The sequence below is a fragment of the Callithrix jacchus genome, chromosome 15 (assembly GCF_049354715.1).
Source record: "Callithrix jacchus isolate 240 chromosome 15, calJac240_pri, whole genome shotgun sequence".
Lineage (NCBI taxonomy): Eukaryota > Metazoa > Chordata > Mammalia > Primates > Cebidae > Callithrix > Callithrix jacchus.
The window spans coordinates 15,555,159-15,572,501 of NC_133516.1; the positions used below are offsets into that span (position 1 = coordinate 15,555,159).

The following is a 17,343-nucleotide window of genomic DNA, read 5'->3' on the forward strand; positions in this document are numbered from 1 at the left end:
CAGGCGCCGGCCGCGTGTGATGTCCGGGGCAACGATTGGCTCTCGCCTGCTGGGGACTTCTCTCACTGGGACTCGGGACTCCCGGGAAGTGGACTGGTAGAGGACGGGGCTAGCTAGCTGTCTCTTCGGACCAAGGAGGAGACCCACCCCCCCGCGCCCTCCGGTGTGAGGCGGCCTCCCAGGGCCGGGTGGGCTGGCGAGCCGACGCGGCTGCGGCGGCGGAGGAGGAGGCTGTGAGGAGTGTGTGGTACACGACCCGGGACAGAGGAACCATGGCTCCGCAGAACCTGAGCACCTTTTGCCTGTTGCTGCTGTACCTCATCGGGGCCGTGATTGCCGGGTGAGGAGTAGACACGGGGCCGGTGGGTCAGCCTTTGCTGGGGGTGGGAGGGAGTGGGGGATGTGGCATTGCCAGACTGAGGGAGTGGAGAGGGGCATCGCTGTGGGGTGACGGGATGACTGAGGAAGGGGTAGTATGGGCCTGGCTAGTGGGGTGAGAGGAGAACCGTGGGTGACACCAGTGAGAGGGCTTTACGTCTAGAGAGGGCCTTAGGTAGAGCTAGATTTGCCCAGAGGAGTGGGAGTTGGATGAATTGCCAAATGGCATTTGGGGGATGAGGAGAGTTTGAGGGCAAGAAGGTGGTTGTGAGCTGAAGCAGTGTCACGTAGAGCTGGGGAAGAAAGAGGGGTGACTGACTGTATGGCAAGGTAATGACAGTGTCAGGCTGAGGTTGGGGGGATGGACGTTTTGTTTGATCGAAGAGGTGGGTTGCTGTGCCCCGCTGAGCTGGAGAAGCGGATGATACTCTATGCCAAGCCTGCAACGAGTCACTGGGGGGCCGACATTAAAGTGGGTGGATAATGCCAGATCGAGTTGGAACTGAACAAAATCGGATGGGGGAGGGGAGCAAGAAGACCCTTGGAGAGCCCTTGTACTTCCCAGCTTCTTGAGCTATGTATTATCTTCGGTTGCTTCATCTTTAAAGTTCTGGCAGTGCTACTGTTAGAACATTTAAGTGGCATAATCTTTTTAAATAAGGAAAGTCATCCTTTGAGAATGTTATTTGACTTTTAGAAAAGTCAAAAGTCATTTGGAGCCAGTATAGGGAAAGGGAGGAAGAGTTCATTTGACTATATGATTATTGCCTAAAAATAACATGAGACCGTAAAATAAGGAAGCGGTTTTCTTGATTGAAGGTGGCTCTAAAAGAAGAGTTCCACAGATGTTTTGAATAATCTAAAAAGAAGTATGTAGCCTCTTACTGTGATTACATCAATATATAATATTCATTACAAATTCTGGTGTTGTCTTTTTAGTCATACTTTGTGTGTGTATGTGTCGCATAACCCATTTTTGTATTTCTTTGCTCGGATACAAACCCAAATGTAGGGGAAAAATTTTTTTTGCTTTTAAAAATCTAACAGATAACTCTTTAATGAAGTATTCTCTCCCTCTACTTCCCAGGCGAGATTTCTATAAGATCTTGGGGGTGCCTCGAAGTGCCTCTATAAAGGACATTAAAAAAGCCTATAGGAAACTGGCCCTGCAGCTTCATCCTGACCGGAACCCTGATGATCCACAAGCCCAGGAGAAATTCCAGGATCTGGGTGCTGCTTATGAGGTGAGTCCTAAAAAATGATAAAGTATGAATAAAATCTGTAGGTGTAGAAAAAGCATTTACTACAGAGAAACACTCCTTTCAGTTCACTTTTATTTATTATTATTGTTGTTATTATTTTGGGGGGGGACTAAGTCTTGCTCTATTGCCCAGGCTGGAGTGCAGTGGCACATCTCCACTCGCTGAAACCCCCGCCTCCTGGGTTCAAGCAATTCTCCTGCCCAGCCTCCCGAGTAGCTGGGATTACAGGCGCACGCACCACACCCAGCTAATTTTTCTATTTTTAGTAGAGACAGGGTTTCACCATGTTGGCCAGGCTGGTCTCAAACTTCTGACCTCAAGTGATCTGCCCACCTTCTTAGCCTCCCAAAGTGCTAAGATTACAGGCATGAGCCACTGCACCCAGCCAAGGTCACTTTTATTTAAAAACTAAACAGTAGATAAAAGTAAAAGTAGTACTTGATGCTGTATTGTATTAGATATTAAATTCACATTAGTAGATGCCATTTTCTTCCTTTTTATATTAATATTCCAGAATAATGTTGAAAAAGAATAAATGACAGATGATAGATTAATAAGTAGATCAACTGGTCTATCAGTCAGTTTGGGAGCTAGAGCCAAGAATAAAAAGAAAACCTTCATGAGAGTTGCAAGCCTTAAATGACCATATGAACTAGACAAATGACATGCAAGGCAGATATAAATTAAAACATGGCAGCAGATATTCTGCCTCTGTATTGGGAAGCAATAAGGATTGCTGAGGACTTTGACAAACTGAAGGCTCCTTGCCCTATTTCAAGGGGACAGTTGTTACTCAACCCCAAACAATTTTTGTCATATAAATGCAAATAGTATTTTCCTAGATGATTTAATTTTTCAAGAAAAGTTGAAAATCTAGATTTTTATATAAATTCTGCTTGTGAAAACTAATTCAGTTAAATTTCTTTTTTACATAGATCAACAAAGCACAGTTTTAATTTGATTTTGCAACCTCTAATCTGGGGGTCAAAACACTTTCATGTGTATCATCTCATTTAATCTTTACTAGGACACCAGGAAATATAGTAGAGCTAGGCATATTTTCTTATTTTTTAAATGGACACAGAAGAAAATTAATTGAACTAAAAGTCACAGAGCTAAAACTCCCAAATTTAAGTTAAAATTCTTGTATATTGAGAAGGCTAGAAACAAATTGAAAAATATTTTAGGAAGACACAAATCTCAAAAGAAAGGAATCCCAAGACCTCTTAGATTAAAGAAGCAATGGAAATGAAACAGTGACTTATACCCAGGTGAATCCAAGAGCTCTTGGGGTCCTTCTTCTTTCAACACCTGCAGGGATCCTATGGGACAGAAATTCTTAACCTGAGGCACGTGAATAAACTTGAAAAGGTTGATGGCCCATCCTAAATTATATGTAACATTTTGTTTCTTGTTTATAATATGGATTCCATATTTTGCACTGAATGTTCCATGAATAGTCCCTTGTTTGCCAGGGACCCAATACTCAAAAACATTTTCTAAGGAAGCTGAATTTACCATGCTGTCTAAAAAATCTACATGTTCTTTATGACGTAGGCAAGCTATACAAAGGTCAGTCATGAAATTACAATTTATTTAACTATTAACCCTTGAAATTTCTTTTTTCTTTTTATCATTCAAGCTTGATTGCCTTTAGTCTTAGGTAAATTAGTGTTCACGAATTAGAATCCGAGTACAGTTATGAAGATTCTTTTATGAATACAAATTTGTTTTCTCTACAGAGCTAGGATTACTGCTGGCATTTTAAGTACTTAGGAATCTGTGTATTGGTTGCCAATCAACTAAAACCCTTTTTTCTTTTAAAATAGTTTCCAAGACCATGGAGTAAAATTACATTCCTTGATGGAAGAAAAGTGAGGAGGAAGTGAATGATAATAAATGACTTCCAGAGTAGTTTTTAGGAGATTATTACAGAAGCCTCTGATGTCTAAAAAGAAACTGAGTCTTTGGGGGTTTTAAATGGTGTTTTTTGTAGTCTCATATGCAGGGTTCATTTCTTTGCAAGATAAGATCAGGGAAGTAGACGAAAAGTGAAAACTCTGGAGATCCAGATAATAATAAGAGGGTTTCTTAATCTTTTTTTTAAGTTAACTATGCCCATGTTTGCTTCCCCCAAGTACCTGTTTTCTAATTACATTCTTTTCTCTCCCTTTTCCTCTTACATGGCTTTAATCAAGTACCGTGCTCGCTTCTGGAATGACCCAGTTGCCTTTGCTTTGACGACTCTTCACTCTCTTGTATTCTCAATTTTTGTTTATCCTTTCAAGGATGTCTTAAATGTTCATACATTTTTGCCATGACTCCTTACACCTCATTTGGGCCCTAAGCCAAGAGTGTGTCCTGTTTGAATATGTCTTTCTTTTAAGTCAACAAGCCCCATCTACTTTGAACCTCTCTTTTTCTGGGCCACCATGAATATGGTTTTGAAATAACTTTCTCCTTCAGCCTCTTGTCTAAGTAAAAGTTTTTAAATGTCAAAGGAAGATTTTAAAGCCATTTAATTTTCAAAAGTATATATGTGCATATACCTCAGATTGCTCTAAATAAAAGAGAAACTTTTTTTGCATGTTGAAGGCAAATTTTGAAGAGAATAGAAGCCTATTTTGTTTTTACATTCTTTAGTATTATACAGTGAGAAAGCATATATCATGATTGTGTATGTAGCTCTCTGAAACTGTTAAAACTTCAAGAATTATTTCAAGCAGTGAAATTGACCTTGAATAACCTTTATGGAGTATTGTCACCTATTACTCTGTCTGCATTTCGAACTCAGGACATTACACACTTAAACATACATATATAAAAGGCAGGCAGCATTCTCCTACAAATGGATTTCTACATATACCCAAAAATGAAAAGATAGCTGTGTAGGTCTCTCTGGGGGGCCTGTCACTTGATTTCCTCGTGTGTGTGTGTGTTTGTGTGTGTGTGTGTGTTGGGTAAGGGGTATTGTAGACCTGTGGGGCCACGTTGTTTTGAAGGTAGTATAGTGGTTAACAGCATAAGCACCAGAGTCAAACTGCATGGGAAGTAAACCTGAGGAATCTATCTTACCTCTTTCCTGTTACCTCCCTGACCTTCACAGCCACATTGCTAATCTCAGACACTATTTTTTAGTGACTAGGTGAGTTTTGATAACTAAATTAAAAGCATGAATTGAGCAATGCGGAATGAACAATGCATCCAAAAGTTTAGTCTTAGAGAAAATAACTTTGTAAACATGGCTGAATACAGTATATAATGGAAACTACATTCTATTAAAATTTTAGACCCAGTGTCAAAGTAAAAATAAACATAAATATGATGGTGCCTTAACTGAATATTACCAACTCATGATCTTATCCTCCACTGGCTTTTATCCCCAGGTTCTGTCAGATAGTGAGAAACGAAAGCAGTACGATACTTATGGTGAAGAAGGATTAAAAGATGGTCATCAGAGCTCCCATGGAGACATTTTTTCACAGTGAGTAATTTACCCATCTGCAAAGTATTAGTGTCTGAGAATGGGTTACTTAGCGATGAAAGAATTATTCTCATTCCCTAGTTCAGAAGCTTTTGATGAATAGTACAATTCAGCTGATCCAAAGATCAATTATTGTCTCTGTGGGAAGATAGTCTTCTGTTTTCACAAAGCTTTAGGAAAGAGGGTTGGCACTACAAGGACATCCCATCTACCCAACCATATCGGTGAAATCAATGCTGACAATTCTCAGTGGGTGGAAGACATGTGTTGGAAACCAGTTCGTCCTTGCCTACTTGCTATCATGGAATCTGCAAACTACTTAATGAGCAAAATTATTGTAAGCAAAGATAGAAAAAGTCCTACTGCCATACCCAGAGCTGCCTCTCTCTCATCCTATCAACAAGTGAGGGTGATGATAATAACCAGCATTAGGAGAAGGAATTAGGGTGGAGGACTTTTGTCTCTTGCTTTCTGGGAGTGCTGGGTGGTTGGAATAAAAAACACCTTTCTTCCTCACTCTTTGAACCCCTCTTTACTGAGCATTTGAATTTCCACATTCCCTGATGATTACATATTCTGAGAGACCCTAATCTGGGGTTTCAGGTCAGTGATTATAAACAAAAAGATGTTTGAATCTGCATTTTTGGGGGGAGCTCATTGTTTTCTTCAGATTCCCAAAGGGTTCTTTGAACCCTTCCCCAAAAGAAGTAAGCGTCACTGTGGCATACAGTAGTTACCACCATTTAATGCTTGGTTGGATGGCCAAGGATGAGGGAGTAGATTTTTAGGGCCTGTAAAGACGTGTGAGTAACATGATTAGGACATCTCCCCGCCACCTCCACCTCCCCTTCCCTCAACAGGATCAATTTGGCTGTCCAAAGTGATCCCTAGGGATGCCAGAAAGAGAAAAAGCTTCCCCAGCCCCCATCCTATTCTCTCTCCTTGCCTTTATTTAAGATTCAGAGAATTCATTTACCTGAGTTGGTTGGTGGGAGAGGGAGTTATATAGTTATCATCATCACTGTGGTAATATCTGAGGCTTCTTAATAACACCAAAAATTAACATTAGATTAAACCACCTGTAGGATTGAAGGGTACCTTTTTTATTAATCTCGAGTTATTCTTTTGTTACTTACAAAGATTAGTTTGGGTCTTATAGAGGCCAGAACTTCCTTCTCCTTAAACACTAGGGTTTTACTAAGGCTGTTGTTTATTTAATTACATACTCAAGATTTTTGTGCAGAGCAGTAGCTTCTTTCAGTGTTAGCTTCTAAAAAGCATGTAAAGGGAACACTACATGTGTCAAAATTACCCATAAAAATTCCTTAAATTAACCATTAAATTTAGCATTACACAGTTTATGTATACTATACTCTTTCTCAATAAGTCCACCATAGTCAGATTTTTCCCAATATTGAAAGATTCTTATTTCATAGCTTGGGTCCAACATTGAATTCGCTGGCATAGTGTGTATGTATATACTGTACTGTATGTATAGGCCATGTTGTATTAAAGAGTGAATTTTTTTATAGTGAAGGACAATATAGTTACAATGTGGTTGATAGTGTATAAATTTAAAATTGTGTTTGATGTTTGCCTCCACTGTAGTAAAAAATATCTTGCAGTTTCACACAATGCATTGGTAGAACAATTGTTGATCAATGTAAAGAAAGTGCATTAATTGTGAAACATGAGGTCTTGATGTCTTTTTCTGATGACTTTACACTTCCCTACAGCTTCTTTGGGGATTTTGGGTTCATGTTTGGAGGAACCCCTCGTCAGCAAGACAGAAATATTCCAAGAGGCAGTGACATCATTGTAGATCTGGAAGTCACTTTGGAAGAAGTATATGCAGGAAATTTTGTTGAAGTAAGTTCAGACAATACAGCTGTTCAGATTGACTCCCAGAACTTGTACTTTTGACTAAAAATAAGAGGTTTCTATGTACCTTCACTGTGTTTTCGAGGGTAAGAGATAGAGTGATCAAATGCACAAAACTGAATCAATTATAATTTTTGGTTCATGATATACTTGTCATTGTCTTATCACCCAGCTTGAGAACGAAGTAAAACATTTCCGTGACTTAATCTACCTACATGTTACTTCCCTGTTCCATTACCCTGCCTCCCTTCAGAGGTAACTACTATATTGAATTATGTCTTCACTGTTCTTTAGCCATTCCTATTTTATCATGTGTATATGAATACCTCAATAATGTCTTGTTTATTGTATCATTTTTGACTTTGTAGAAACAGTATCTTATGCATTATTTTCTGAGACTGGTCCTTTTCACTCACTGTTATGTTACTAGGATTCACCCTTGTTGCTTATAGCTATACCTCTGCTGGATAAAATTATATTTTGACCATAATTTATTAATAGGCATTTTTGTTTTTTCCAGTTTTATTCAATTCCAAAGAGTGCTTTTATGAACATTTTAATCCACATATCTAGCTTCAAATGAACAAGAATATCTCTTGGGTGGATATGCTTGAGACTAGAATTGCTGAGTAATATGAAAGTGTTCATTTTTGTAAGATAATACTGTATTGTTTTTGAAATTGATTGTACTGACACTTCTACATGCAATTTATGAGATTTTATAGATTCACTACCTCACCAACACTTGGAATTATTAGACTTCTTAATTTTTGCCCATCAAATGGGTATAAAATATTTCATTATGGTCTTATTTTACATTTTTTTAAAATTACCAATTAGGATCAGCATCTCTTCCTGTGTTTATTGGCCATATTTGTTTCCTCTCTTGTGAAATGCCTGTTCATTCTTTTGCCTCTTTCTTATTGATTTCTAAGAATACTTCACTCTTGCTACTAACTTTGTTGGCTGTATGTAATGCAGATGTAGCCTATGTGTTTGTAACTTGTCTTTTCATCATGTTTAAGATTTATTTTCGGCTGGGCGCAGTGGCTCACGCTTGTAATCCCGGCACTTTGGGAGGCCAAGGCGGGCAGATTATGAGGTCAGGAGTTTGAGACCAACCTGTCCAATATGGTAAAACCCTGTTTCTACTAAAAAATACAAAAATTAGTCAGGCATGGTGGCACACACCTGTAGTCCCAGCTACTGGGGAGGCTGAGAGGCAGGAGAATTGCTTGAACCCAGGAGGTGGAGGTTGTGGTGAGCGGAGATGGTGCCACAGCACTACAGCCTGCATGACAAAGTGAAACCCCATCTTAAAAAAAAAAAAAAAGGATTTATTTCAATTTTCAGCAAACAGAACTAATTAATTTTAATGTAATCAAGTCTATCAGTCTTTAGTGGTTAGTTTTTGTGTCCTTTTAAAGAAATTCTTTTTTTGTTCTGAAATAAGAAAGCAGCTGTGTGCAGTGGAGCACACTCTAATCTCAGCTACTCAGGAGGCTGAGGTGGGAGGATTGCTTGAGTCCAGGAGTTTGAGGCTATTGTGTCCTATGCTTTCATCTGTGAATAGCCACTGCACTCCAGCCTGGACAACATAACTGAAACCTATCTCTGAAAAAAAAATTTGTTAATAAACTAAGAAAGCTGTTCATCTGTATTTTCTGCTAAAACCCTTGGATCATTTAATGTGAGGTGATTTTTTTTTTTTAATTCTGGAAATATAGCTCTCATTATTTCTTATAATATTTAATTCTTTTATCACTTCTTCTGTCTGCTCTTAACTTTCTTTTAAATACGAAAAATAAATGTTGTTTCTTTACCCTTCACTGCCTCCTTCTGGGAGGTATCTCATTTTGATCTCCCAGCTGACTTAAGAACTAAGTCTTCAGCTATATCCATTCTAATAACCCATCTGCTGTATTTTAATTTCAACTCATATTTTTATGCATAATATTTCTACTCGATTCTTGCATTACTTCTTACTCTAAATCATTTGCTAATGCCTTACCTCCTTCATATTATCATGCTTGTTTTATGTTCCTGGTCTGTCTAATCTTTTTTTAAGCAAAGTGCAATGGCTTAAAATATATGTGTTATCCAGCTAGTTGTCTTTTGCAGAGCAGATAATTGAACTTCTCAGGTATCTAGCTGTCTTGGCCTTTGAGCTGATATTCCCTTGCAGGTCCCAGCAACTACCTTTCCCTGTAGAGCATCATGGGCTGAATGCTGGCCCACTGGTTTTAACTGTGCTTTGCTTGGTTTCTTGGGGTGCTTTTTGTTTTGTTTGCTGACTGGAGTCCTTTGGTTTCTGCAATCAGGGGAAACAGTTCAAAACAGCCCTCTATCTGTGGGATTTTCTTGGATATTCTGTGTTGTGGGTACTATTTCCTGGAATCCATGTTTTCTTGTAGTTTTTCCAGGACATTGGAGTAGACAGCCAGTTGCCTGTGCGTATGTGCCATCTTGACAAGAAGCGTATTCTTAATTGTAGCTTTTTCTCTGAATAATTCAAAGAAGAGATATAGGCAGTCACAGAAGATGCAACTGGCTTGTAATACGGTTCAGGCTGCAGGACAGGAGAAAGGGGCATTAAAAATATTCATAAATGGGTAAGGTTGTTTAGATGGGAGGAAAGAGGTGAGCCTAATTAGCGCCCATGTTCCTTTCCAAGGCCGTTCTGCAGTTGTCACTAATACGCAGTATACATCGCTGTTTGCTGTTAGTGTGTTCCTGAACAAACTCTTTTTTAATCCAATTATTGTAAAGGCTGTAAATGGCTTTGCTATTTCAATAACCCCATGGTAAATTCTTTATTTCTTTTTTTCACTCCTGCTCCTTCTGTATGTAAATTCTTTTTAAAGAAAAAAGTACCTTGAGAAGTAAGATGGTAAGATGGTTAAGCAAGGTGGATTTTGCAGCTAGACTGCCCAGTTTGGAATCCTGGCTCTCCCATGTATTAGTCATGTGGCCTTGGTCATGCTACTTAACCTTTCCATACTTTTGTTACTTCATCTGTAAAATGGGGGTGATAACAGTACCTACCTCAAACAGTTGTGAGGATTAAATGAATTTGCAGACGTGTTTGGCACATTGCTTGGCATGTATTAATTTAGTGCTGTAAAGTGTTTGCTCTAATGACTGTTACTGTTGCTATAATTTCTTCTGTTGACCTGGGCCTTTTATATGTTGTTCAGCTTTAAGGGATTTTTCTCCAAGCATTTGTCATTCTGCGGCATGAGCACATACCTTGTGATTAGATGTTTGACTAATTAAACAGGTAACACTAGGAATATATTTCTGTATATATATCAATGTTACATTCTTAGAGGGACAGAATGTTTGACTGCAATCAACTACAAAGAGATGGTCATTGTTTCTCTTCCTACGTGTTAAAGTATCTGAATGGAGATGGCTCCAGAAAATAGCCCTGGATTGAATTTCCTGAAATAAGGAGGTATTTTCATTAGGTTAATCATAGAATTGGATGGTAGCCACATACCAGGTTTTGAAGCTGGCGATTGTTCCTCAGGGGTTATGCTTTACACAGCTCGGATTTCTTAAAAGATAACTACATGAACTACTTTACTTAGTAGCATTTAGTTGTGGCTTAGAAATGCTGATATTATACACTTCATTTTTCGGTTCTCTTGTTTCTTACTCCTGTCTCTGCTTCTCCAGCTTTAGAATCTGAGTCATTTAAGTATGTGTTTGCTTCATTCCTGTTTGGGGGCTGATTTGTACTCTTCAAAGAGTTTTGTCAGCTCTAGATCTCTGAGGGATAGATTGCCAGAGAAGAGGACGCTTCAGTCCAGGCACATGTACAGAGCCTTGATCAGTTGAGGAAATGAAAAGCAGGGAGAAGCTGATGTTGTTTATTCACTTGCTAGGTAGTCAGAAACAAACCTGTGGCGAGGCAGGCCCCTGGCAAACGGAAATGCAACTGTCGGCAAGAGATGCGGACCACCCAGCTGGGCCCTGGACGCTTCCAAATGACCCAGGAGGTGGTCTGTGATGAATGCCCAAATGTCAAGTAAGTGAAAGCACCTTCTTTCTTCTACCAAGAAATACTTGTTAATCTCGTTTATCTAGTCAAATGCTAATGATCCATACTAAGTCTTTCTCTGTCTCCTCCCCACTGCCATGTTCTGCAAAAGGATAGGGCAAAACAATGTACATTTTTTTTCTGCAGTATTTCTTCTAAATATCTCCTTTTATGTTTCTGAACTAACAAGCAGTGCCCTTTATTTCTGATATATTCAAAATGCTTCATTTTCTTCCATCTGGTACTATTAGAGCAGCCTTATATGTTTATACAATGTATGGTAGCTTTGCCCTGGATTTTTAGCATATAGAAGATTATTAGATAGTTTGGTCAAGTAGAGGCACACTATAGTGTTCCAAGAAAAAGAGCTGATAAAATAAATAAAACTTTATCTGTATCTGATGTTCTGTTTATATTTTCATTATTTTTCTTCTCTTTTAATTCTCTTTATCTCAGACTAGTGAATGAAGAGCGAACGCTGGAAGTAGAAATAGAACCTGGGGTGAGAGACGGCATGGAATACCCCTTTATTGGAGAAGGTGAAATATTGATAGTGGATTTTTATTGTCCTAACTTTCTGTTCTCTGCTTGCTTGTGCATACCTCTCACCTCTGCCTTACTTTATCGTCCTGTTCACACAGTAAATGTAAATGTAATTTCCAACACTCTCCAGCCAGTTTTAGGGTATGCAAAGCCTTTTGTTCACCTGAAGCAATAGCATTGCCGTTTATCCTTTGAAGGCCTGGCCAGAGTTATTATGACGTAGCCTAAGTTTTGTCGAAATTTAGGGTGTTTAGACCTTAATGAATTTTCACTCAGCAATGAAAGAAGATTATGTAACTCTAGTTGACATTAATAAGATGCTCTCAGGACCTCACCTTTAGACTTAAGTTTAAAACTCTACAAATAAAAAAAGCTGTAAGACGTAGGTTTAGGAGACCAGTGAATCATTCTTTGTTTAGGAACTAGGTCAAGTTATGTACTGCTATATCTAAGGCAAAGGTAATGATTTCTAATAATCTGAAACTTGATAAAACCAGACGGAGATGCTGCCCTCACAGATAGATCTGACAGGGTCAATACCCAAAGTAGTGGATTAAAAAAATGTCTCAGTCGCCAGGTAGACTTCTGGTATTCAACTTGTATGATTTACAATATGCTGTAATCTGCTCTGACTAGGTGAGCCTCACGTGGATGGGGAGCCTGGAGATTTACGGTTCCGAATCAAAGTTGTCAAGTAAGTAATCTAATTTTAGAGGTCTTCGCAGGTGAGTCAGATTATAGAGATGTGGGTGGCCTCCAGAGCAGTTACAGACTTTTTTCGCTGTTTGATTCCCATATTACCCTAAATAATTATTTGTAACACCTCTACAAGGTTGAAAGTTTGGGGTTGGGCCCTAGGATTGAGCCCCAGTTATTTATTTACTTAGGACTTACAAATGCAAAAGATGTTGAAAGGCAAGAATTGATAAGTAAGGAGTAATAAAAGAGAAGCAACAAGATAGGGAGTCAAAGCTGAGATTTTAGCTGAAGAACTATGGCACCATACAAGAAAAGGAAGCGTTTCCATAGAAAGAACCTTCTACGTCATATGCAGCTTCTATGAAGAGAGAGCTTTTCTTTTGCGAGCTTCTCTTCAGCATGAAGTGCTGCTTAGATGGTAATTTTGCCTGGGACTCTGGCTTTCTTGATTACTATTCCTCTCTTGTTACCATTTTGGAAACCGCTAATACTTCTGCCTCTATAAGGAGTCATCAAAACAGGGTTCCCACCAGAATGTGGAGAAATGCCCCCCCCGACCCGCATTGTCTGGGACTTTTCCTTCATGCACTCTTTAATCCCAGTGTTGTTTTCCCCAGCTTCTTTACCTACCTTGTTTTATCATCACTTCTTAGAGAAACTGGAATGTGTGTTGAATAAACCTGACACCTTCCTAGTCTTTGCCAGAATTCTTTCTCACTCTATTTCCCCTGCCCTGTACCCATTTTATCTGTATTTCTGCAGCCAACTTGTCCTGTGAGCCCAGCTAAGGAAACTTCTATAGACCCATTTCTGAAGATGATCTCCCTAGAAGTTGTCTTTCTCCCTTTTCCATAACCTAATGATTATATTTTTATGTATACTCTGCCTTTTGCTGATTATGTGTTCCTTAAGAGTAGCATTTAATAACAAATAACTTTAGTAATAACTTAAACAACTTTATATTCTCAGTTAATACTATACACAAAGGTATGTCTATGAAATGTTTATTGTTTGAAAGAGTAGTGTTCGCCATTTTCCAAGATTTTTCTCACAACTCTTTGAACTTAAAGAAAGTTGGAAATTAATGATTTTTACCTTGTTCTGTTTTTAGGCACCCAATATTTGAAAGGAGAGGAGATGATTTATACACAAATGTGACAATCTCATTAGTTGAGTCGCTGGTTGGCTTTGAAATGGCTATTACTCATTTGGATGGTCACAAGGTAAATAAACCAACCAATTTACTTGTTCACCATCCTTTTAAAGCCTTTATGTGAGTAGGTTTGAGATTGATCCGCTGTTTCAGTCATTGATAACCAAAGGGACTCCTTTCTCAGCTGTATTCTGCCTTCTCTGCTTACTCTGCTGCTGGGCATCCAGCAATAACAGTGCCAGACCTTTCAGCTACTCGGAATGGATTACACAGCCTTTGATAGTCTTGTCTTTATAATTCTATTGATGAAAACCTTTCTTTTCTTTTTTTTTTTTTACTTGTTTTTGTGTTTGATTTTTCTTTTTAAAAACCTTGTTTCTTTGACTCATATTGTCCTAATGGCGTTTCCTTTGCTCCAACTTCATCGTTTCTTTTTGCTGGGCTGTGACATTAGCTTTGTGTACCAGTGCTCACTAGAAGCTGGCGATGTGCTTAAGATGTACCACTCCAGCTGCAGTACGTTCCCTTTTGTTTTCTAGGTACATATTTCCCGGGATAAGATCACCAGGCCAGGAGCGAAGCTATGGAAGAAAGGGGAAGGGCTCCCCAACTTTGACAACAACAATATCAAGGGCTCTTTGATAATTACTTTTGATGTGGATTTTCCAAAAGAACAGTTAACAGAGGAAGCAAGAGAAGGTATAGGATATGGGATGTGTGTGTGTGAGTGAAACAGAATGACTTAAAACAAATGAGCTGGGCCACACTGTAAAAGGGAAGATGGGGTAGACAGTAGCGAGATTAGAAGCTTAGGGGTGCATGTCTAGAATGACTGGTTGAGAAGAGGGTCCTGCTGGGGGTCCTAAATAGTAAGAGAAAGGAGAGCAATGAAGGAGGTAAAAACTGAAGAGGATACAGTAGAAGGAATGGGAAACCGCTGAAGAGTTTTCTTTCCCTTTTGATTGCCTCTTCTCATTCCTCACTTTATAGGGCTTTGTGGGATGTGTATGTGGTATGGGGGCCTAAAAAAACGAGATTAGGGATCATCCTGAACACACATATGCATGTGTGGGGTTACCTCCATGCGATTACATTGGAGATTGGTAGTTATTTAATTTGTGTCCATGTTTGTCATAAGGCCTTTTGTGAGCCTTTTCTTGAAGTATGTTCTTTAAACTCTAGGAAAGTAACATTTTTGTTAATGGAGTCATTGTTCATTCTTTCTTCAGGTATCAAACGGCTCCTGAAACAAGGGTCAGTGCAGAAGGTATATAATGGACTGCAAGGATATTAAGAGTGAATAAAATTGGACTTTGTTTAAAATAAGTGAATCAGCGATATTTATTATCTGCAGGGTTTTTTGTGTGTGTTTTTGTTTTTATTTTCAATATGTAAGTTGGCTTAATTTTTTTTTGTCTACTGATCATCATGAAATGAATAAGAGGGCTTAAGAATTTGTCCATTTGCATTCAGAAAAGAATGACCAGCAAAAGATTTACTAATACCTCTCCCTTTGGGGATTTAATGTCTGGTGCTGCCACCTGAGTTTCAAGAATTAAAGCTGCAAGAGGACTCCAGGAGCAAAAGAAACACAACATAAAGGGTTGGAGTGGTTAGCAATTTCATTCAAAATGCCAACTGGAGAAGTCTGTTTTTAAATACATTTTGTTGTTATTTTTTTCATGACTCCTGTTTCTTCTGTGAGCTATTTGGGTTGTCCTCCCATCAAGGAACATGGATGCACAAGCATGCAAAACAGTGATAGAGATCCAGTCCCCATGCCCAATTAAACACACAGTGTCTGCTAGAAAGGAGCTTGGAAGAAACTGTATGGTTCATTGGGGTCCATAAATGAAGGCTACACAAAGATCTAATTGTCCTTGAGGAAGTATATTTTCTCTAATTTGGGAGTAATAATCTGATATGGACATTTTACTGTGTAGATATCTTCTTTCATGTATATCATTTCAGTTGACCTCATGATTGGAAAGCCTTTGGTTTGTTTAGTAACAAGGACTGCCACTGATTTTAGAAAAGGAATTTAGAGTTGCAAATTACGTTTGCTCTTCTCATGGCACCCGATTCAGATGGGATGTGATGAGTACATTTGACTTTTGAATCGCCTTCATTTTCTTATATATATAGTTACATCATGCTCTACTTTCCTTGTACTTTGGACTTTTTGTCTCTGCTAGTTAATATTTCAATTCTGTTTAACAACTGCTGTTGCATTGTGTATGGAGCTGCCTTCCAGCCATCAGCATAGTTCCAGCAGCATCCCTGCCTTGGCTATACATATCTTAGAAATCGCTGGGCATGGTGGCTCACACCCATAATCCCAGCACTTTGGGAAGCCGAGGCGGGCTGATCACTTGAGGCCGGGAGTTCGAGACCAGCCTGGCCAACATGGTGAAACCCCATCTCTACTAAAAATACAAAAATTAGCTGAGTGCAGTGGTGGGTGCCTGTAATCCCAGCTATTTGGGAGGCTGAAGTAGGAGAATCACTTGAACCTGGGAGGTGGAGGTTGTAGTGAGCTGAGATGGTACCACTGCACTCTAGCCTGAGCAACAGAGCAAGACTTCATCTCTAAAAAACAAAAAATTAAGTGAAACCACATAAATACGTGTCTAAGTTTAGTGGACTTTTTGTACCTGTAAGATTCATATATGTACTAAATTACTTCTAGATGAGCATTTCTTAAGAATGATCATCATTTCCTTTGTATGTTTTAGGCCAGGAGAAGTCTTGATTATAATTTTCACTTACTAATTCCCATTTTTCCAAGATGTGTGAAGGGTCAGTCATGATACTAAGAGCTAGAGCTACTGGTTTTGGTGAGAAAGACCCCATAGAGGTAATGTGTTTCCTACAAAGAAGAATGCTAATGGAGCTTTGTCACTCTTTTTATCCATTGTCTAGATTGCTATGATTTAATGAGTTAAGAAAGAATATTATTTCATCATTGGACTCTATGAGGTGAGTGTCAGGTAGCTTTAAGTGCTTTATCTGATACACATTGTAATTTGGAAAGATTTATATTGAAGTTCCACAGATTTTCTTAAGAAGGGAAAATAAACACTGTAAAGGGAAGATGCTAGGTAATTCATGTGCAAGAACAGATAATAATGTCTTCAGTTCTGCACGGAAAAAAAAGTTATTCCAGGGAGCTATGTGATGAGGCTGAAAGGATGCTTGGCCTGGAATCAGACTTAATTGCTATGATACTGAGGAAGCCAGTTAACCTCAGTTTTCTCATCTGCAGAATGGAGACAATGAAGGGTGATATTTTTGAGTTTGGTCTTTTATGCATCTTGAATGTCTTTTTGGCTATTTGGACACTTACTCACTTATGTATACTTCTGCCCCTTCGCTGGATTCACTATTGGTTAGGTGCTCGATTGCTGAATCCTAGACGGATGTTGTGCTCAGAAATCACTGAAAAGGGAACAGGATATGGAAACTTACTTAAAACCTACTTGAAAAGTTCCATTGGGTGTTACTAGAAATGGGAATGGAAAGATAATTTTATTCTATTCCTTGAAAAAAACTGCTACTATAGTGGCAACTTTTACCATAAACAAAAGATATCCAAGGACTATGAAAGATAAGCAAGAGAAGAAGAGGCCCTTTGGTAAGTGTTCACTTTTTTAAATTCTAGTATTTTGGTCACTGAAATTGCCCCAAGACTCACAGTGAAGTGTTGGACACAGGTCACAGGTGGTGGGCACCAGTACAGCATCCATCATGATTTCAGATGTCAAAGAGCCCAGACCCTTTCTTATACCATTAAGAGAAATAAAATATTTCTGAGTTGTATAACTTTAAGCACAGTTCCTCTAATAATGCAGCCAGCCTGAGAATGTCACAGTTGGGGAGCAGTCTCATCACACTGAGT

At 38.9% G+C, this 17,343-nt stretch overlaps 1 protein-coding gene across 1 annotated transcript; it reads left to right on the forward strand.

Annotated features, from left to right (window-relative positions):
* Positions 1 to 48: 48 nt before the first annotated feature.
* DNAJB11 (DnaJ heat shock protein family (Hsp40) member B11) lies at positions 49 to 14,768 on the forward strand. Its single transcript, XM_002758156.6, has 10 exons — positions 49 to 340; positions 1,466 to 1,622; positions 5,027 to 5,124; positions 6,861 to 6,993; positions 10,896 to 11,038; positions 11,507 to 11,589; positions 12,230 to 12,287; positions 13,404 to 13,515; positions 13,985 to 14,144; positions 14,675 to 14,768. The coding sequence occupies exons 1-10, from the start codon at positions 273 to 275 to the stop codon at positions 14,737 to 14,739; spliced, it is 1,077 nt and encodes a 358-aa protein (XP_002758202.1). The 5' UTR covers positions 49 to 272; the 3' UTR covers positions 14,740 to 14,768.
* Positions 14,769 to 17,343: the final 2,575 nt, after the last annotated feature.

Coding starts and splice junctions, on each gene's coding strand:
- DNAJB11 (XM_002758156.6), top strand. CDS start 273: ATGGCTCCGCAGAACCTGAGCACCTTTTGCCTGTTGCTGCTGTACCTC. Junction 11,590..12,229: donor ATACCCCTTTATTGGAGAAG/GTGAAATATTGA, acceptor TGCTCTGACTAG/GTGAGCCTCACGTGGATGGG. Junction 13,516..13,984: donor CTCATTTGGATGGTCACAAG/GTAAATAAACCA, acceptor TTTGTTTTCTAG/GTACATATTTCCCGGGATAA.